Raw genomic sequence first — 16,452 nt, 5'->3', positions numbered from 1 at the left:
ACTGGAGATATCAAAGTCCAAAGAATTTGGAACCTTGATTTTCAGAAAAATTGTTAAAGATTCCTGGAGAACTTAAAGAATCTGGTCAAAATGGGATTCCTTAACAACATAAGATAATATCCATCCACTAAGGGTGATTTTACTAGTTGAAGACTAGATTTAATCATAATTATAAAGTGACCAGGTATTTAAAAATAAGTACATATTTAAAATCAACTTTAATTCTTTTAGACTCAATGTTTCCAACAAACAGAACTTAAGAGAAAGTAGATAATACAACAGATCAACAGAACACAAAATCTGTGTCTCTTTGTTCACAAAAATGGGAAATAAAAACCTTAAATATTAAAGTTATCACATGAAATCATTTATCCTGGAAGAATTTAAGAGTCAGAACCAGAAAAGAGATTACAGCACCTAACCAGAAAATCAAAAGTCCAGATAAGCCATGTGAACCAACAGACATTTGGACTAACACTTTTTCTGAACTTATCTGTATTGGCTCACTTTGGTATAACAGCATACAGGCTTGCATATATAGAATTTATTCCAATTTTTTATAAAGCAACTCTAGCAAGAAAATGGTGATATAAGCGCAACATAAATTTGGCATCATTTTATAACCTTACAACGCACTTTACATAATTAAAATTAACTCCAGCAACAATCAAAATAAGATCTTAGACCATTGGGAGAGAACTAACCTGAGAACTTTAACCAAAGCTGTGGACCAGATCTAATCAAAGTTATGATAACCACTCAATCATCAACAGTAGGCAGAAAATATTAACTCCTTTGAGATTCAGTTTCCCCAATCAACCAAGACTCAAAAGTGGCAACAGAAAAGTGCAAAATACCTCCCCAAAGACTCGTGAAATCTTTTTACCAAAGTCAGTTACAACAGCACAGAAAACTGATTCAACATATAGACCCATTACTTAGAACAGTGAAATACATCATGAAACATAGAGGCAGAGAATCATATACTGTTATAGTCAAGAGCTGAAGGAAAAAGTTACTATAAAATGCAGAGAAAGTAGAAAAAGTCTGTCACGTTGGAAAGGGTTAATGGATTTAGGCCTCTCTCTTGCTTAGGTGGGGAAATTTGTCAGGACAGTGGCACCTCCCTCCCTCCCTTCCTGATGTTAGTGGAGATGGGTAGTGAACAAGAAGGAGACAGAAACAGAAGGAGAAAAAAGAGAGGAAGGGAGGGAGGGAGGGAGGAAGGAAGAGAGAGAGAGAGAGAGAGAGAGAGAGAGAGAGAGAGAGAGAGACCAAAAGAGAGCATTCAAAGTGCTCTTGCTGTATATCCCTGACAGCGCATGTATGGGTACAGCAAAAGTAACTTTAGTGGAAAGAGAGCCAGAACAGGGAAAGACCAAGGTGGCTAGTTTAAAGGAAAGCATGGGCAAGCTTCAGTATCCATGAAATATTCCTTACAGGATTGGCTGCAAGAATTGGACAGCTGTGTTGTTTCAAGTGTGCCTGAAATCTGCATTTATCCTGTGACTGGTTTGCCAAATATGTTAGCAGAGAAGAGTAGAATAAGTTCTTGTCTTCTTATCAAGAAATAATTCAAAAGTGAGACAGAGAGGAGTGATAAGCAAGGAAGCAAGTTAGCAAGGTTTAATGGGAATAGGAAATCTCTCAGATTGGATAGGTACCTGTCCAGACAGAATCTGAGTTACAGGGCCCAACCATTCAGACTGGGGAAAGGAACATTCTATAGCTTCATGTAATACAACTGACAGGCCAGGGGAGCAGCTCAGGAAAGAGCTGAGAGCTGAGAACTGAGTCTGTATTCAGGCTGGGGCTTATAAGGTAATAGGGTCTAGTTCTTCCCAGCATTTCCCCTGCTCTCTCCCTCTTCTCCAGGAAGAAATGACTGCTGGGTGTGAAATAGATAAAATTGCTTCTAAGATTTCATTTCCCAGTGTTAACAGACTGGGTAGTCCACTTGGTGTTGGGCAGAGAGGATCCCCCTAGGGTGCTTTCCTGGGAGAAGACTGGAACCACTTGAAAAATTACCTGGTTTGGGCAGGACTTTGTATTGTAAAATACTGGGTGGCTTCCAAGGTGTACTTCTGAGGCTCCTAGGGGCTGCTGCATTCCTCTCTTTCTTCAGGCTTTTTCCTTAGGCTTCTCACACACACACACACACACACGCACACAGGCTAATTTCTAACTTCCCACATAACATTAACATAAGTGAGGGTTTGGAAGAACTTTTATTTCATTTTTAAAAAAGTTTTCCAAAATTCACATTAGATTCCAGCTTGCAATTTTGTCACAGATAATGGGGCCGTGGATGCTGTAAATCTGTTAGCATTTGTGCAGTGCAAAGTACCTCCTTCAATTTGATGCTCCTAGCCACTTAATGAAGCAGACGGATAAAATTACTTCCTCTTTCAGGAAATGAGGAATCCAAAGCACAAAAATCTGAAATGGTCTGCTCAATTTCAGTGTCTGACAAATTCAGCACAACACACTTACCTTTCACCCTTACCATATTGGTGTTTCCAAATGTTTATTGTTAAAAGGCAAAAATAATAATATGTGATCTGTCCAGTGTTTTCTATATATCTCTAAACTGACCTTTGCAGTATTGCGATATTTTGTGATTTTAAGGACATTCTCTATACTAAGAGGAAGCAAAATGGACACTTCTGATACTGTTTATTTATTATTTTCAGCTAGACAGATATGTTTTGTCCTTCCAAAAACAAAAACAAAAAAATGACTTGGAATCTAAATGATAATCTTCCTTCTCAAAGGAAAGATCCAGGTTTTCCTATGCTAAACTTTCAATCAGAATTTAATGTTAACTTCAAATTATACATAGTAATTTTGCCATAATAGAAACAAAATAATTACTCAGAAATAAGATTTAGTACATGCCCATTGTTGTCCTAAATTATTTTCTGAACCTCAGAGACGGCCAGGCAACAATTGAGATGTGTTGCACCTGTCTAGGAAAATATTTTTTTCTCTTCCTTCTTTGGCAAGAGCAGCCGAAAGTTACCCAAGATACTCAGAAACTGTCAGTATATATTGAACAGTTTGTTGAAAATAAAGGCAGCTCTCACTAGAGTAACTTAGAATTTAGGTTTTCAGAATTAATAACTGAAGTCAATCTCTCTTTTGTTTTCTTTTTTTAGCAAAATAAAAATAATTCTAATACAATAAAACTAGGTTATGAATGTAATCCAAAACTAGGGCCAAGGAATCTTGAAGTCTGATATCATGAAACAGTGTCCTGCTCATTTAAGCCTTGGGTTTATCCTAAACCCATTACTCTAAATATACTCTGTAGATGGTAGCATGAGCATCCTCTAGCAGCTACTTAGGAATGCAGACTCTCAGGCCCATCCCAGGCCAAGTGAATAGCATCTGCATTTTAACAAGATTGGCAAATGATTCAGATGCCCATCAAAGTCTTAAAGGTATTGCAAAGATTCTTTGACTCCTCTTTGTTTATTGTTGATTACTATATTTAAAGTAAAACACCAATTTTCAGCTCTCTAGAAAAGCCCATATGATTTTTATTTTATGAGGAGAAAATCCAGAAAAGAAAAAAAAATAACCTATACAAATTCACAAAGTTAATATGATGGAGATTTCTGTTAAACCAGCTTTGCTTAGTTCCAACAACCTTGCTGTTCCCACTAGACTTGTGACTGTCATCTCAGCGGAACAAGTGTGTCTAAGCCATTTATTTCTTTTCAGTCTCCACTGTTGTGGAACCATGTTGCTCCTTTTTTCAGAATCACGGAGTTCTATTTGTATCTATCTATCTATCTATCTATCTATCATCTATCTCTTACACATACATATATATATATATATATGCACACAGAGCTTTAGTAAATGTCATGCTGTTTTTTCTTTTTCCTACTACCATAATCATACATGATGATCTGCAAAATTTTCCACAAGATTTTATTCCATGAGAGTAACATAATTGCCTTGAAGTGGTTTGAACAAATGCATGATTTGGCTTGTTTGTAGTTTATTTATTTGTGTGGCAACAGAAGGAATCTGTGTGTGTGTGTGTGTGTGTGTATGGGGACAGAGAGAGTTGGTGTCTCTGTTCCCTGTAGTATTTAAGGAAACTGTAGTGGAAGGTAGACATAGCTCTGGAATACAATCTAATCCAGTTCTAAAATTTGACTTTGTTCCAGAATGCAAAATTATTTTAAAAGAGTAAAAAACTGGATGTCTCATAACCCCATGGTTCTCGACAAGTCAGCTTTCCCAGAATTAGAGGGATCGGACTGCTATACTGGTCCCTTCAGCCGGGCACGAATTCACCAGTGAGTTCATGTCTCTTTTTTCTTATCACTTGCCTTTGTACTTTATATTACCCTGGGCTTGTTTATAGAATAAAAACAAATATATTAATAAAAATAACTATTAAGCTCACAAAGCGAATTTGCTAGATAGGATAGGCAGAGACCTCCAGACCCTGGATAGGCAGGGCCTGCACTATGCCCCTCATAAGCAGGAAGCAGTTACAGAAGAGATGATTCAACATCCATCAACTCCTCTTAGGATTAAGGGGATGGAGTCTCTGAGCGGGGAATGAAGTAAGCAGGCATACAGGTTAAGATTGATTAGGTTTGTGAGCTGGAAGACCACGCCTTCACCATGCCTTCACCATGCTCCTCTGTGATCTCATGCCCCTACCTAGCCACACCTGAGTGCCCACCAGCCAATCAGGTTAATTAACTACTCCCCTTTGAGAGTGGATTAAAAGCCTGGAACAAGGTGTGCCCAGCCCTTTCTTCCAGTTCTCTCACCCTGGCTTTTTGCCAGTAGGGGGCTTGCACCTCCAGGGTGCGTGGCCTTCGGGCCAACCAGCCCAAGGCTTCCTGGCCTAGATGCTCCTCCACGTGGCTGGTTCCTGGTGATTGGTATGAACCCAGATTTACCTCTCTCTTGGATAAAGCTCTCTTTTGCACTACATAAAAGCTTAAAATGTTAAAAAAAAAAAGAGAAAAAACAGAAATGAAATAGATACATGGAGACAAAAAAAATACATGTATTTTTGTATTAAAATGTATCTTTGTATTAAAATACACACCTCACTGATGAACAACACTAAGGATCCTTATTAATACTTTTAAAACTTTATGATTTAGAGGCATTCAAGTAACAAGCAATTAATTGTAAAGCCATAGGCTAGTAGTATAGCTCTTAATTATTTTGAAACAATTAGTATGGTAGTAAGTCAGTTAAAATAATAACAGTGATAATAGAATCGCTATTAAGTAGCATGTTTTAATAATGTTTTCTAATTAATAAATTATTATAATTAACTTTAAGTAGCTTATTACTTAAGCTATCCATTTTAATTTAACTTTTTCAATTAAAGTAGAGGAGAATTTTTTAGTAATTTGTTGAGTGGCTCTTTATCTGTGCCTACCTACATACATTTATTTAATCACATATTTATTCAAAGAATATTCATGGACTTTCTATAGGAGAAAGATTGAAGAAAAAAAAGGGGATTCTGACACAGTTTCTGCCTTCAAGGTACTCCCAGTCTGATGGGTCAAATAAAATGTAAATTAAACAACACAAGGGTAAAGAGAGAAAGGCACAGTAGTTACTCTAGGCTGTAGCTATATGGCCCACTACACCAGTCTGGAATAACCTGTGTTCTGGGAAACTGAACAAAACTATAAAACAAAATTCTGGCTATTAAATGTAACACATCCAGAAATTAATGGGAAACTCTCTTCTTCCAAGTCTTTTGTTTAAGCTTTGACTTATTCTTAGATGTGAATCTAGCCAATGCCAGCTGTGGAGAAGGGGGAAATGTGGAAATGCAAATAATTGCTTGGTTTAGAGAGAGGTCCGTTTCCTGGCAGTTAAACCTAAGTTTCTGCTGTTCCTTTTCAGAACCTTCATTCAAGGATCTGTGGTATATCAAATAAAAACACCTTGCTCTTCATTTTTAACCCAATAAATAGATGGATCGTTGAAAAATATCAGATCATTCATTTGCCTTGCCCAGCTACTCTTCTTACCTAAATATCTCCCAGTTGTACTTATAATAGATTTCAAATTTGCTATCATCCTCTGTGTAGCATAAATGCTGTGGTCCCTTCAGAACTCTCAGCTCATTGTCCACATTCTCCCACCCGGCCATTTATGTAAATACCAGCCTTGATTAGGTCCATTAACATCCAAGAGAAGTCTGAACTAAGGCTTTGTTCCTGATGTCTTTTTGCCTGAGATACTCTGCTCCCATTTCTTTGCATGGCATCTTATTCGGTTCCCACTCAAATATCAGCATCTTGAAGAGACTCTGAAAATACTACCTATTGTCACCTTGTCCCAGGTGACCATTATGATATTTCATTTTTCTTAATTAATTTTGTTATTTGCTTATGTATCATCTGCTTCATCCCTCCATAATGTAGCTCCATGGCAAAAGGGATTTATCTGCTCAAGAAACTTATCTGTTTAGGGAATGCTGAATTAATCTAATTGTAAAAGAGGCAAGTGCATATTCCTTCAGACACCAATGATTAAAAGAACCCTGCATCCAAATACAGAGACAAAAGCACACAGGAATACCAGAGGCATGTAGAATCAAATAAAATGGGCAGATGCACAAATTAGCATAAAACAGAGCAGAATAAAATCAACTTGTTAGGAAAGACACAAACAAAAGGTACATTACATAAGACAGGGGATGACACATGCAGAGGAGGGGAGCCGAAGCAGCTTGTTGAAAGAGCTAGGGGTCTGCAGCAGGTGAAATATGGAAAGAGATGGGGAGAGGAGGAACAGGTATTAGATATGTTACACACAGAGAAAAATTCAGAAGGAAAGAAACAAGGGGTTTCTAAAGTGATGGTAAATTACCAAACTGGCAGATGATCACAATGTAAGAAGGCTGAGTGATGAGAAATGAGACTGAGGGGGCAGGTAGGTTGAAATGCAGGGATAGAGAGCCTCAGAGGAAAATAAGGAATTCACTGCTCATAACAGAGAGCTGCTGACACTCCTAAAGCAGAGGAGTGCTCCAAGCATCAAAGTTGTGCTTTGAAAGTGATATGGAATATTAGTTAGCAAGCTAGGATGACACACTTACTCTCTAGGCAAGAGAAAGTAAAACCTAGAATAAGAAGGCCAGTGCCACAACTGGAGAGAAGCAGGCCAGTTAGCAAAGTTACTTAGCTTGACAACTGCTTGAATGCTAGGATTATATAATCCTAACACTTCAGGACCAACCACCTGACACAGTGATGATTTTTTTTTATAACAGAGATAAGAAAACTGGAAAAAGGAAAATGTCAGAAATGGAATGAGGACAGAATATTCCATTTTATAGTGGTTCCCACTATATTATAAAGCGAATGCTAAAGTAGCACTTGCTTTCCTTTCTTCTTGGAATAACCCTTTGGCTCTTGATATCATCGGCTCTCACACAGCCCTTTTCTGTGCTGCCCACGTGGAAACTATACAGAGAGTCGAGGGGAAGGGAGGACTGTTGCTCATTTCTAAAGTTATGAAAGCAAGATAAACTAAATTGGAATGTGTGGCATGGGGAAAGACATCAATTTTTAATGCACTCTATTTGGAACTGCATTGCGTAAAGTTGTACAAAATTTATAGGAGCCAATGGATGATACATGCTCTCCTGTTCCATGCTAAAGAAATACAAAGGCACTCAGACTCTCTTATAAGCTGAAAGAAGATATTAAGATGAATATTTGATAATTCTTTGTATTATTTATGAGTGCATTTCTTTTTCTCTGACAATTGATTTTTGAAAAGATGATTTCCCTTTGGACTTACTATATTTCTAATGCATCAGCTCTAATGGAGCAAACAGATGGATGATTACCTAAGGACGTGTAACTGTTACTAGAGTGAGTGTTGTACTTTGAATATTAAAACTAGTCCTTTTATTTTAACAGCTTCATAATAAACAATAAGGACACCTTCTTCAGCAATGCTACTCGAAGCAGGATAGTCTATCACATGCTGGAGCGCACCAAATATGAAAATGGGATATCAAAAGTGGGTAAGAACATTAGTTAAAAACCTAAAGAAAGTAGAATGTGCATTAGTTATACTCTGAATTAATGTTTTTCTTTTTTATAACAACTGAAGCTTTGCCTCCATTCCTTACATGAGAGTGAATAACCCATTGTACACAATCTCTATAAACTTTATGCTTTGAGGACTTCAATGAAACAAAGTTTTTTGAGGGTATTTGGCCATATTTATCTATTTTGAAATATGAAAACATGTCAGGACAGAAATTTTATATTTTGACATTTATCAAAAAGTAGTAGTAAGTTTTTCATGACAATGAATTAGAATTTAGTTGTTCACAGCTTTGTAATAGAATAAAACTGGAAATATCAAAAATATCCATCACTGAGGGCTGAAAGATGAGACAAGTTGCATCCATATAAGGGGTCAATTTAGATTTGTATGACATTCACTCTTATATTGATTATACAAAATGCATGATATGTGCTCACTTCAGCAGCACATACACAAAATGCATGATATACATCCTTTACTCCTGATTAAGAATTAGTTACTAATTCTCTATTTATTTAGTGCAAGTGATATTCACAATGCATTACTCTGTAGAACAAAAGCAGATTACAAAACTGTAAGTCCAATATAATTCTATTTCATAAATATACATACATCAAAATAAAAACATACCTAGAAATATATGTAGGAAACTCTTCAGAGGTTATTTCTGGAAGGTAAAATAACAACTAATTTTAATTGTCGAAATTTTTGTGTCTTAAAAATGCCTAGCAGTGTGCTGCAACATATATAATGCAAAAGAAAAGTGAGAATGTTTCACCTAGAAATAAATAAAATTTGAAAGTTCACATATAATTGAGCAAAAAACAAGTAAAAAATAAGCTAGCCTTTAAATTGTAAGGGTTAAAAACACAGCATTAAAGAGATCAAATGTAACTCATGTCCTAAATCACTGAAAATAATAAATTTCAGCCCATGGAAATTTGTACCAATCTCTATTGATTTGTATCAAAATGGAATACAACAGAAGTAAATTGAACTATGTTTTAAGCTTAAAGAAGAGCCTTTGAACTCTAGTCCTCTTTTTTCTTAATAAATCATATAGACACTTGCCATTAAAACAATTGCCTTATAACCAAAACCTTATCCAAAAAATTAAATACTCTACACAATAGAAAAATCCAAAAGATGAACTGAAAAGTGTCTAAGAAATAGCAGAATATGCTTATGTATCCTTTAAAAATAAATGATATTTTAAATTATAAAGATATCTTGTAGTTTGTAGAAAGTAAATTAGGCATGGAATGGCCAAAATAAAAATATTTCTAACTGCAATTTTAAGCATTTTAAGTTTGTACTAAATGTATTAGGGTTTGAGAATACACTAGTAATAGGAATTTTTCTTAAATGACAGAAAACTACAAACACTGCAGGATTGCAATTTTGATGAATTTAAGTACTTTTGTAAATAGCTGTATGAATTCAATAATAAGCATTAATCAATCACAATTATTTACCAATCAAGCACCTAGTATAATTGGATGTACCAGATTAATTAAATGATTTCCCAATTTTGGATGTGCAATAGTTTATGATTTTAATATTGTGGATACTGTTACGACAAAAATTATTAATCAGAAAAGTTCCCCATGACTATGTGAGAGTGCCTATTGCTCTGCCCCCTCACTGACAGGATTGTTAGCAAGTGTCTCACTCTAGTAATCAGGCCTTAGTTCAGTAGTGAACAATTAGTGACTTTTAAATACCAGTATTCTTTTGAGCTATAGTTTTGGGGTGTATAATAACCTTCTCCTTACCCAAACTTTGTTGTTTTGAGGGAAAATGTGGTCCCTTAGTAATATGATCTCAAATAAATGGATGTTAACATGCCCCATATTTCACGACATGGCTATGTGACAGCACATGTTGGTGAGTTGCAAATCTCTCTTTACTTATGTAAGACAGAATTACAACCAGACTTGGCAGTTTCTTTGACAGTCACACTGTCCTCATTGGTGATGTGGCTGTGGAAGTCAATTGGACTGGTTATCTTAAAATTTTCAGTTAATTCCTTTCCTAGGTGTATGTATGTTGCTTCAGGGGGAATTATTCATTTAAACTGATTAAATAATTGTTCTTTTATTCTCCTTCTAGGCATCCAAAAACTTATAACCAATGGTTCATATATAGCAGCGTTTCCTCCACATGAGGTACTTTTTTAAAATTTAGTGTGATTTTAACTGAAACATAAAAAATGTATATATTTATTGAGTACTTCGTAATGTTCCCATATTATTTCCTCAAATGAATGGTTAAAACGTCCACATTTTTTCACTTAGTGTTTTAAAGGAAGATATATAGTACATAGTATATATATACATATATATATATGTGTGTGTGTGTGTGTGTGTAATATATATATGGAGTGTATATATATATATATATATATATATATATAGTACTATAGTATAACTTAGTACCCATTAACCAATCTTTTTCCATTCCTCTTCCCTACACTGCCAAGCTTCTGGTAGCTACCATTATACTCTACTAATATGAGATCAACTTTTTTGGACTGAACATATGAGTGAGATCATGCAATAGTTGTCTGTCACTGCATGGACTATTTCACTTTACATATGAATCAGTTCTAACCATGTCACAGAAGATAAGATTTTACCCATTTTTATGTCTGAATGCTTTTATAATGTACATACATATATACCACATTTTATTTATCCATTTGGAATTTGAAATAGTTTTAATTAATTAATTATTTTTTAAATTTTAAGGTGAACAAATTTCATATATTTCACATGTACAGCTTTAGGAGCTTAGTGATAATTTCCACCCTTCACTCCCTCAAGCCCATGCTCCTACCCTTCTTCCTCCACCTTCTCTTATTTTTTACAATGATTTACTTTCAGTTTATTTTATACTCATAAGATAAATTCTACACTAAGTACATAGTTCACCAAATTGTAAAAAGAAAACAGTAGAGAGAATGGATGTAAACAATCATCAATTCTCAAAATGTTATTTTCACTGATATACATTACACTATCTGATACTCTCTTAGTTACCACAGGTCAGGGAAAACTAACTGTACTTGTCGATTTGAGAATGGCTTATGTCACCAAGTATGATGATTTCCAGATACATCCATTTTATTGCAAAAGACATTTCATTTTTTTTACTAAGATTCATTTATTTGGAAAGCAGAGTTACAGAGAAAGAGAGAGAGGGAGAGATACATACACACACACATATGCACGCATACAAACACACACACACACACACACACACATAGAATCTTCCATCTACTGGTTCACTACACAAATGTCCACAAAGACCAGAACTGGGCCAATCTGAAGCCAGGATCTAGGAACTTCTTCCGAGTCTCCCACATGAATGCAGGGTCCCAAGAACATGGGCTATCTTCTAATGCTTTCCTGGGTGCAATAGCAGGTAGCTAGATCAGAGTTAGAGCAGCCAGGACTTGAACCAGTGCCTTTATGGATGCCTGCACTGCAAGTAGCAGCTTATCCTGCTTTGCCACAGTGCTTGCCACAATTTTATTCTTATTTTTTTACAGCTGAGTAGTATTCCATACAATATATATAACACAATTTCTTTTCCTAGTCATCAGTTGGTGGTCATCTGGGTTTATTCCATATCTTATCTATTTTGAGTTGCAAAGGGGATGTAGATAACTCTTTCATATGCATATTTCATTTCATTTGGATAAATTCTCAGGAGTGGGATTGCTGAGTCATAAGGATGTGTTTTAGGTTTCTGAAGTATCTCCATACCATCTTCCACAATGGCACTACCAGTTGACCTTTTGACCAACAGTGGATTAAAGTGCCCCTTTCCCACATCTCTCCAGCATTTCTTGTTTGTTGATTTCTGTAATAAAACTTTTCTAACTGGGGTGAGGAAAAAGCTCACTTTGGTTTTGATTTGCACTTCCCTAATAATAGCTAGTAATCCTGAGCTTTTTTTTTTTTTTTTTACTTTTGACAGGCAGAGTGGACAGTGAGAGAGAGAGACAGAGAGAAAGGTCTTCCTTTGCCATTGGTTCACCCTTCAATGGCCGCTGTGGCCAGCGCACTGCGCTGATCCAAAGGCAGGAGCCAGGTGCTTCTCCTAGTCTCCCATGGGGTGCACGGCCCAAGCACTTGGGCCATCCTCCACTGCACTCCCGGGCCATAGCAGAGAGAAGAAGGGCAACCGGGACAGAATCCGGTGCTCTGACCAGGACTAGAACCCAAGGTGCCGGTGCCACAAGGCAGAGGATTAGCCTGTTGAGCCACGGCGCTGGCAATCCTGAGCATTTTTTAATGTTTCTGTTGGTCAACTAAATTTCTTCTTTTGAAAAATGCCTGCTGAAGTCTTTGCCCATTTCTTAACTGGATTGTTTGTTTGGTTGTTGTTGAGATTCTTGAGCTCTTTATAGATTCTGGGTACCAATCCTTTGTCAGATGTATAGTTTGTAAATATTTTCACCCAAAATGTCAGCTGCCTCTTCACTTTGCTGAGTGTTTTCTTTGCAACGCAGAAGCTTCTTAGCTAATGTAATCCCATTTGTCTGTTTCGGCATTGATTTCCTGTGCTTCTGTGTTCTTTTCCAAGTAGTCTTCATCATCCTACTATCTTTCAGAGTTTCCCCAGTGTCTCCTCTAGTAATCTAATGGTATCAGGTCATAGATTCACATCCTGGATCCATTTTGAGTGGGTTTTTGTGTAAGGTGTAAGGTAGGGTTCTTCTTTCATACTTTTGCATGTGGGGATTCAATTTTCCCAGAACCATTGTTGAAGAGATTTTTTTTTCTCCTTTGTCAAATATTAGTAGATTTTAGATGTGTGGACTGAATTCTGCAGTTTCTATTCTGTTCCATTGGTCTACACACATATTTTTGTGCCAGTACCAAGCTGTTTTAATTATAACTGCCCTGTAGGGTTTTGCATTGTGGCATAGCAGGTAAAGCCGCCACCTGCAGTGCCAGCATCCCATATGGGCGATGGTTCAAGTCTCAGCTGCTCAAGTTCTGATCCAGCTCTCTGCTATAGCCTGGGAAAACAGTAGAAGATGTTTCAAGTCCTTGGGCCCCTGCACCTGTGTGGGAGACTCAGAAGTAGCTCCTGGCCCATGGCTTTGGATCAGCTCAGCTCTTGCTATTGTGGTCAGTTGGGGAGGGAACTAGTAGATGGAAGACCTTGCTCCCTCTCTCTCTCTCTCTGTCTCTCTTTCTCTCTCTGTGTAACTCTTTCAAATAAATAATTACATCTTTAAAAAAAACTACCCTGTAATATATCTTGAAATCTTCTATTGTGATAAATTTTTTTTTTTAAGATTCCTTTAGGCATTCAGGGTCCCTTGGGTGTTTCCATATGAACATTAACTTTGCTTTTTTCGAGATCATGAGTATTTTATTTTAGATCACATTATCTGAGCAACAAGAGAAATCTTTTGAAAATTTTTCAGTCAGACCAAAGAAGAAGGAGAAAGAGAAGAAGAAGGAGAAGGAGAAGAAGGAAGAGCTAGAACAATTAAAAAAACATTCTTTGAAAATTATGGGACATTATCCACTGACTCAAAATACGGGTGTTATGAGTTTCTGAAATTGTGGAAGGAGAGAATGGATTAGGAGACCTAGTCAGTGAAATAATTACAGAAAACCTCCCTAATTTGGAGAAAGGGACATCCAAGTACATGAGGCACATTCAGCTCCTGATAGAAATGACCAGAAAAGATCTACTTCATGACACATTGTAGTCAAACTTTCCACAGTAAAAATTAAAGAAAAGATTCTAAAATTTACATGACATAAACATCAGATTATTTTCAGAGGACCTCCAATTAGAGTCACAGCTGATTTCTTATCAGAAACCCTACAGGATAGGAGAGAATAAAGAGACACAATCCAAGTCTTAAAAGAAAAAAAATGTCAACCCAGAATACTGTACCCTTCATAGCTCTCATTTATGAATGAAGGTAAGATAAAGACCTTCCATTACAAAGAAAAATTTAAAGAATGTGTCACCACTTGTCCAGCCTTGCAAAAGATGCTTAAGGATGCACTACACACAGAAACACAGAACACTAGTAGTCATCATTATGAAAGTGTTCCAGTAAATGTACAAAGGAAATCCAAAAAAAAAAAAAACCAATAGGAATATTTACAGAAAAATGGTAGGGTCCAGTCATTACTTATCATTTGTCACCATAAATATAAATAGCTACAACTTTCCAATTAAAAGATACAGACTGGGCTGAATGGATTGAAAAACCAAGACTCATCTACTTTCTGCCTATAAGAAGCACACTTTGCCAACAAAAATATATGCAGACTGAAAGTGAAAGAATGGAAAAACACACTCCATATTAATGGAAAGCAAAACTGAGCAGGTGTAGCCATTATAGAATTAAAAAAATGGACTTTCACACAAGAACAGTTAAAAGAGACAAAGAAGAGTATTATGTAATGATCAAGCGTTCAATTGAATAGGAAGAGATGACTATAATAAGTATATATGCACCTGATGCCAGGGTGCCTGACTATTTAAACCAGAGGTTAATGGATCCAAAGGGAGATACGGAGTCCAATACAATAGTAATGGACAGATCAACAAGAGATTGCTTCTTGTCCTTTTGGCTAAGATAAGTGTAAATCAACTAGACAGAAAATCAACAAGGAAACCACAGATTTAATCTACACTGTGGACAAAATGGATCTAACAAATATCTACAGAACATTTCATCCCACAGTTGAAGATTATACATTCTTTTCCTCAGTACTTGGAATTTTCTCAAGGATAGACCATTTAATAGGCCTTAAAGCAAGTCTCAGCAGATTCAAAAACTGAAGCCAACTTATTCTTATTTCTTGAATTTCTGCATTTATTTTTAAGCATTTGTGGAAATACTTGTTGGTTTTCCCCTTTGATAGCTTTTATCTATGAACTATGCCTCTATGTCTTAGTGAAATGTCTGTTCTTTAAGTGAAAACTCAGCATCACACACTGGGTGTGGTCAGGGAGTTCTGGTCAGTGTTCCAGGGTGGGGCGAGTATCCAGAGTGAAGCCCAAGTTGGGCATGGTAGATCTTTTCTATTATCAGTAGAGAGTAGGGTATGATCACTTCTGTTTGTGTAATCACACCGTCACCTCCTCTATTACAAGGTGATCAATGCCCAGAATGGGTGTAACCTCACCTGCACTGCCACATGAAATGCACAAATGATCTGTGCAATGTCAGTGTGAGCATGGAACTCTCTACAATGACCCACACCAGCCAGTAGGGAGCTCTGAACCTTGATGCCAAACAGTCATTGCCCAGAGACCCAGCTACACCCCATACCCTATCATGCTCAGCCACAGAATTCTCATAGTCCCACAGTCACAATGCATAAGGCTCCCACAGTCATGGGGTTCAGAGTATCTGCTTTACCCCACTAACCTTTCCCATTCATAGAAAGAGAAGAGCCATTCCCAGAGCCCCAGCTCTCTGTGCATGCTCTATCTTGGCAGTTTGAGACTTGGATCCTGTAACATGTTGAGAGGATGGGGCCACCTCACAGTCTTATGTGGGTGTCCAAAACCTGTCAAAATTAAGGCCAGATTCAAGGTCAGTGGGGAACCCAGATTTTTCCCTCTGGCAAATCTCCTGGTCACATGTGTATACAGGAGCTGCCGCAGCCTCTATTGGAATCAAAATGGTGCCTTCTGCCACCAGTTACTGGGCACCCTTATTGGGGGATGGGGAGAAACAACCATATTTTTCTATTGCTGGATCAACGGGTACCCTCTCCCACCCCACCCCTCGTGCTGCTGGGCTCCAACCTGGGCTTAAAGATGGTGTGGTCCACAAGACTCTCCCTCAGCAATATCACCAGTGGCATAAGCTACTGCATTCTGATCTCACCTTGTTCTCCAAAGCTAGTGTCTCCTCTAGTTCCTGACTTCTATATGATTTTTCTGTTGGCTGTTGCCCATCTGCACCTTGCACACTGCTCTAAGGAATCCAGCTTTCTTTTGTGGAATTTTCACTGCAAACTGCTTTCCAAACTCTCCCCTGGGAATGTACTTTCTCCTTTTTTTCTGCTATTTCCCCCTCATCTAAAGCTACACATCTTTTCCCTATTCAGCCACCTGGGAATCCTCAGCTTTGTAATTAAAAAAAAAAGTGGTTTTTCATGCTCAGTGCTTAGTCTCATTTTTTTTTACTGGATTATGGCTGCCCACCCCTTCTGAGACTCACTTATAATCTTGTGAGGACACACAGGTTTCTCTGTGTGTCTTTCTGTAATTTTCAAGAATAATCAGCTTAGGCAATTTTCTCTGAGAGCTGACCTTGTGTCACTGTCCAACAAGAACAGTGATGTCGATTGAAATTGTTAAGTATACTTGCAGCAGACTCAT

At 37.2% G+C, this 16,452-nt stretch overlaps 1 protein-coding gene across 1 annotated transcript in view; it reads left to right on the top strand.

The window, feature by feature from the left end:
- The window catches only part of ANO3 (anoctamin 3), a 418,996-nt gene that overhangs the window by 288,687 nt on the left and 113,857 nt on the right, over window positions 1-16,452 (top strand). Inside the window, 3 exon segments of the mRNA XM_062198061.1 lie at window positions 4,182-4,313; window positions 7,935-8,041; window positions 10,183-10,238. Coding sequence (XP_062054045.1) covers window positions 4,182-4,313; window positions 7,935-8,041; window positions 10,183-10,238 — 295 coding nt within the window.

This window comes from Lepus europaeus, chromosome 7 (assembly GCF_033115175.1).
Source record: "Lepus europaeus isolate LE1 chromosome 7, mLepTim1.pri, whole genome shotgun sequence".
In the NCBI taxonomy this organism is placed as follows: domain Eukaryota; kingdom Metazoa; phylum Chordata; class Mammalia; order Lagomorpha; family Leporidae; genus Lepus; species Lepus europaeus.
Note: the sequence above shows the minus strand (reverse complement) of the source record. Positions and strands in the feature narration are given on the sequence as shown.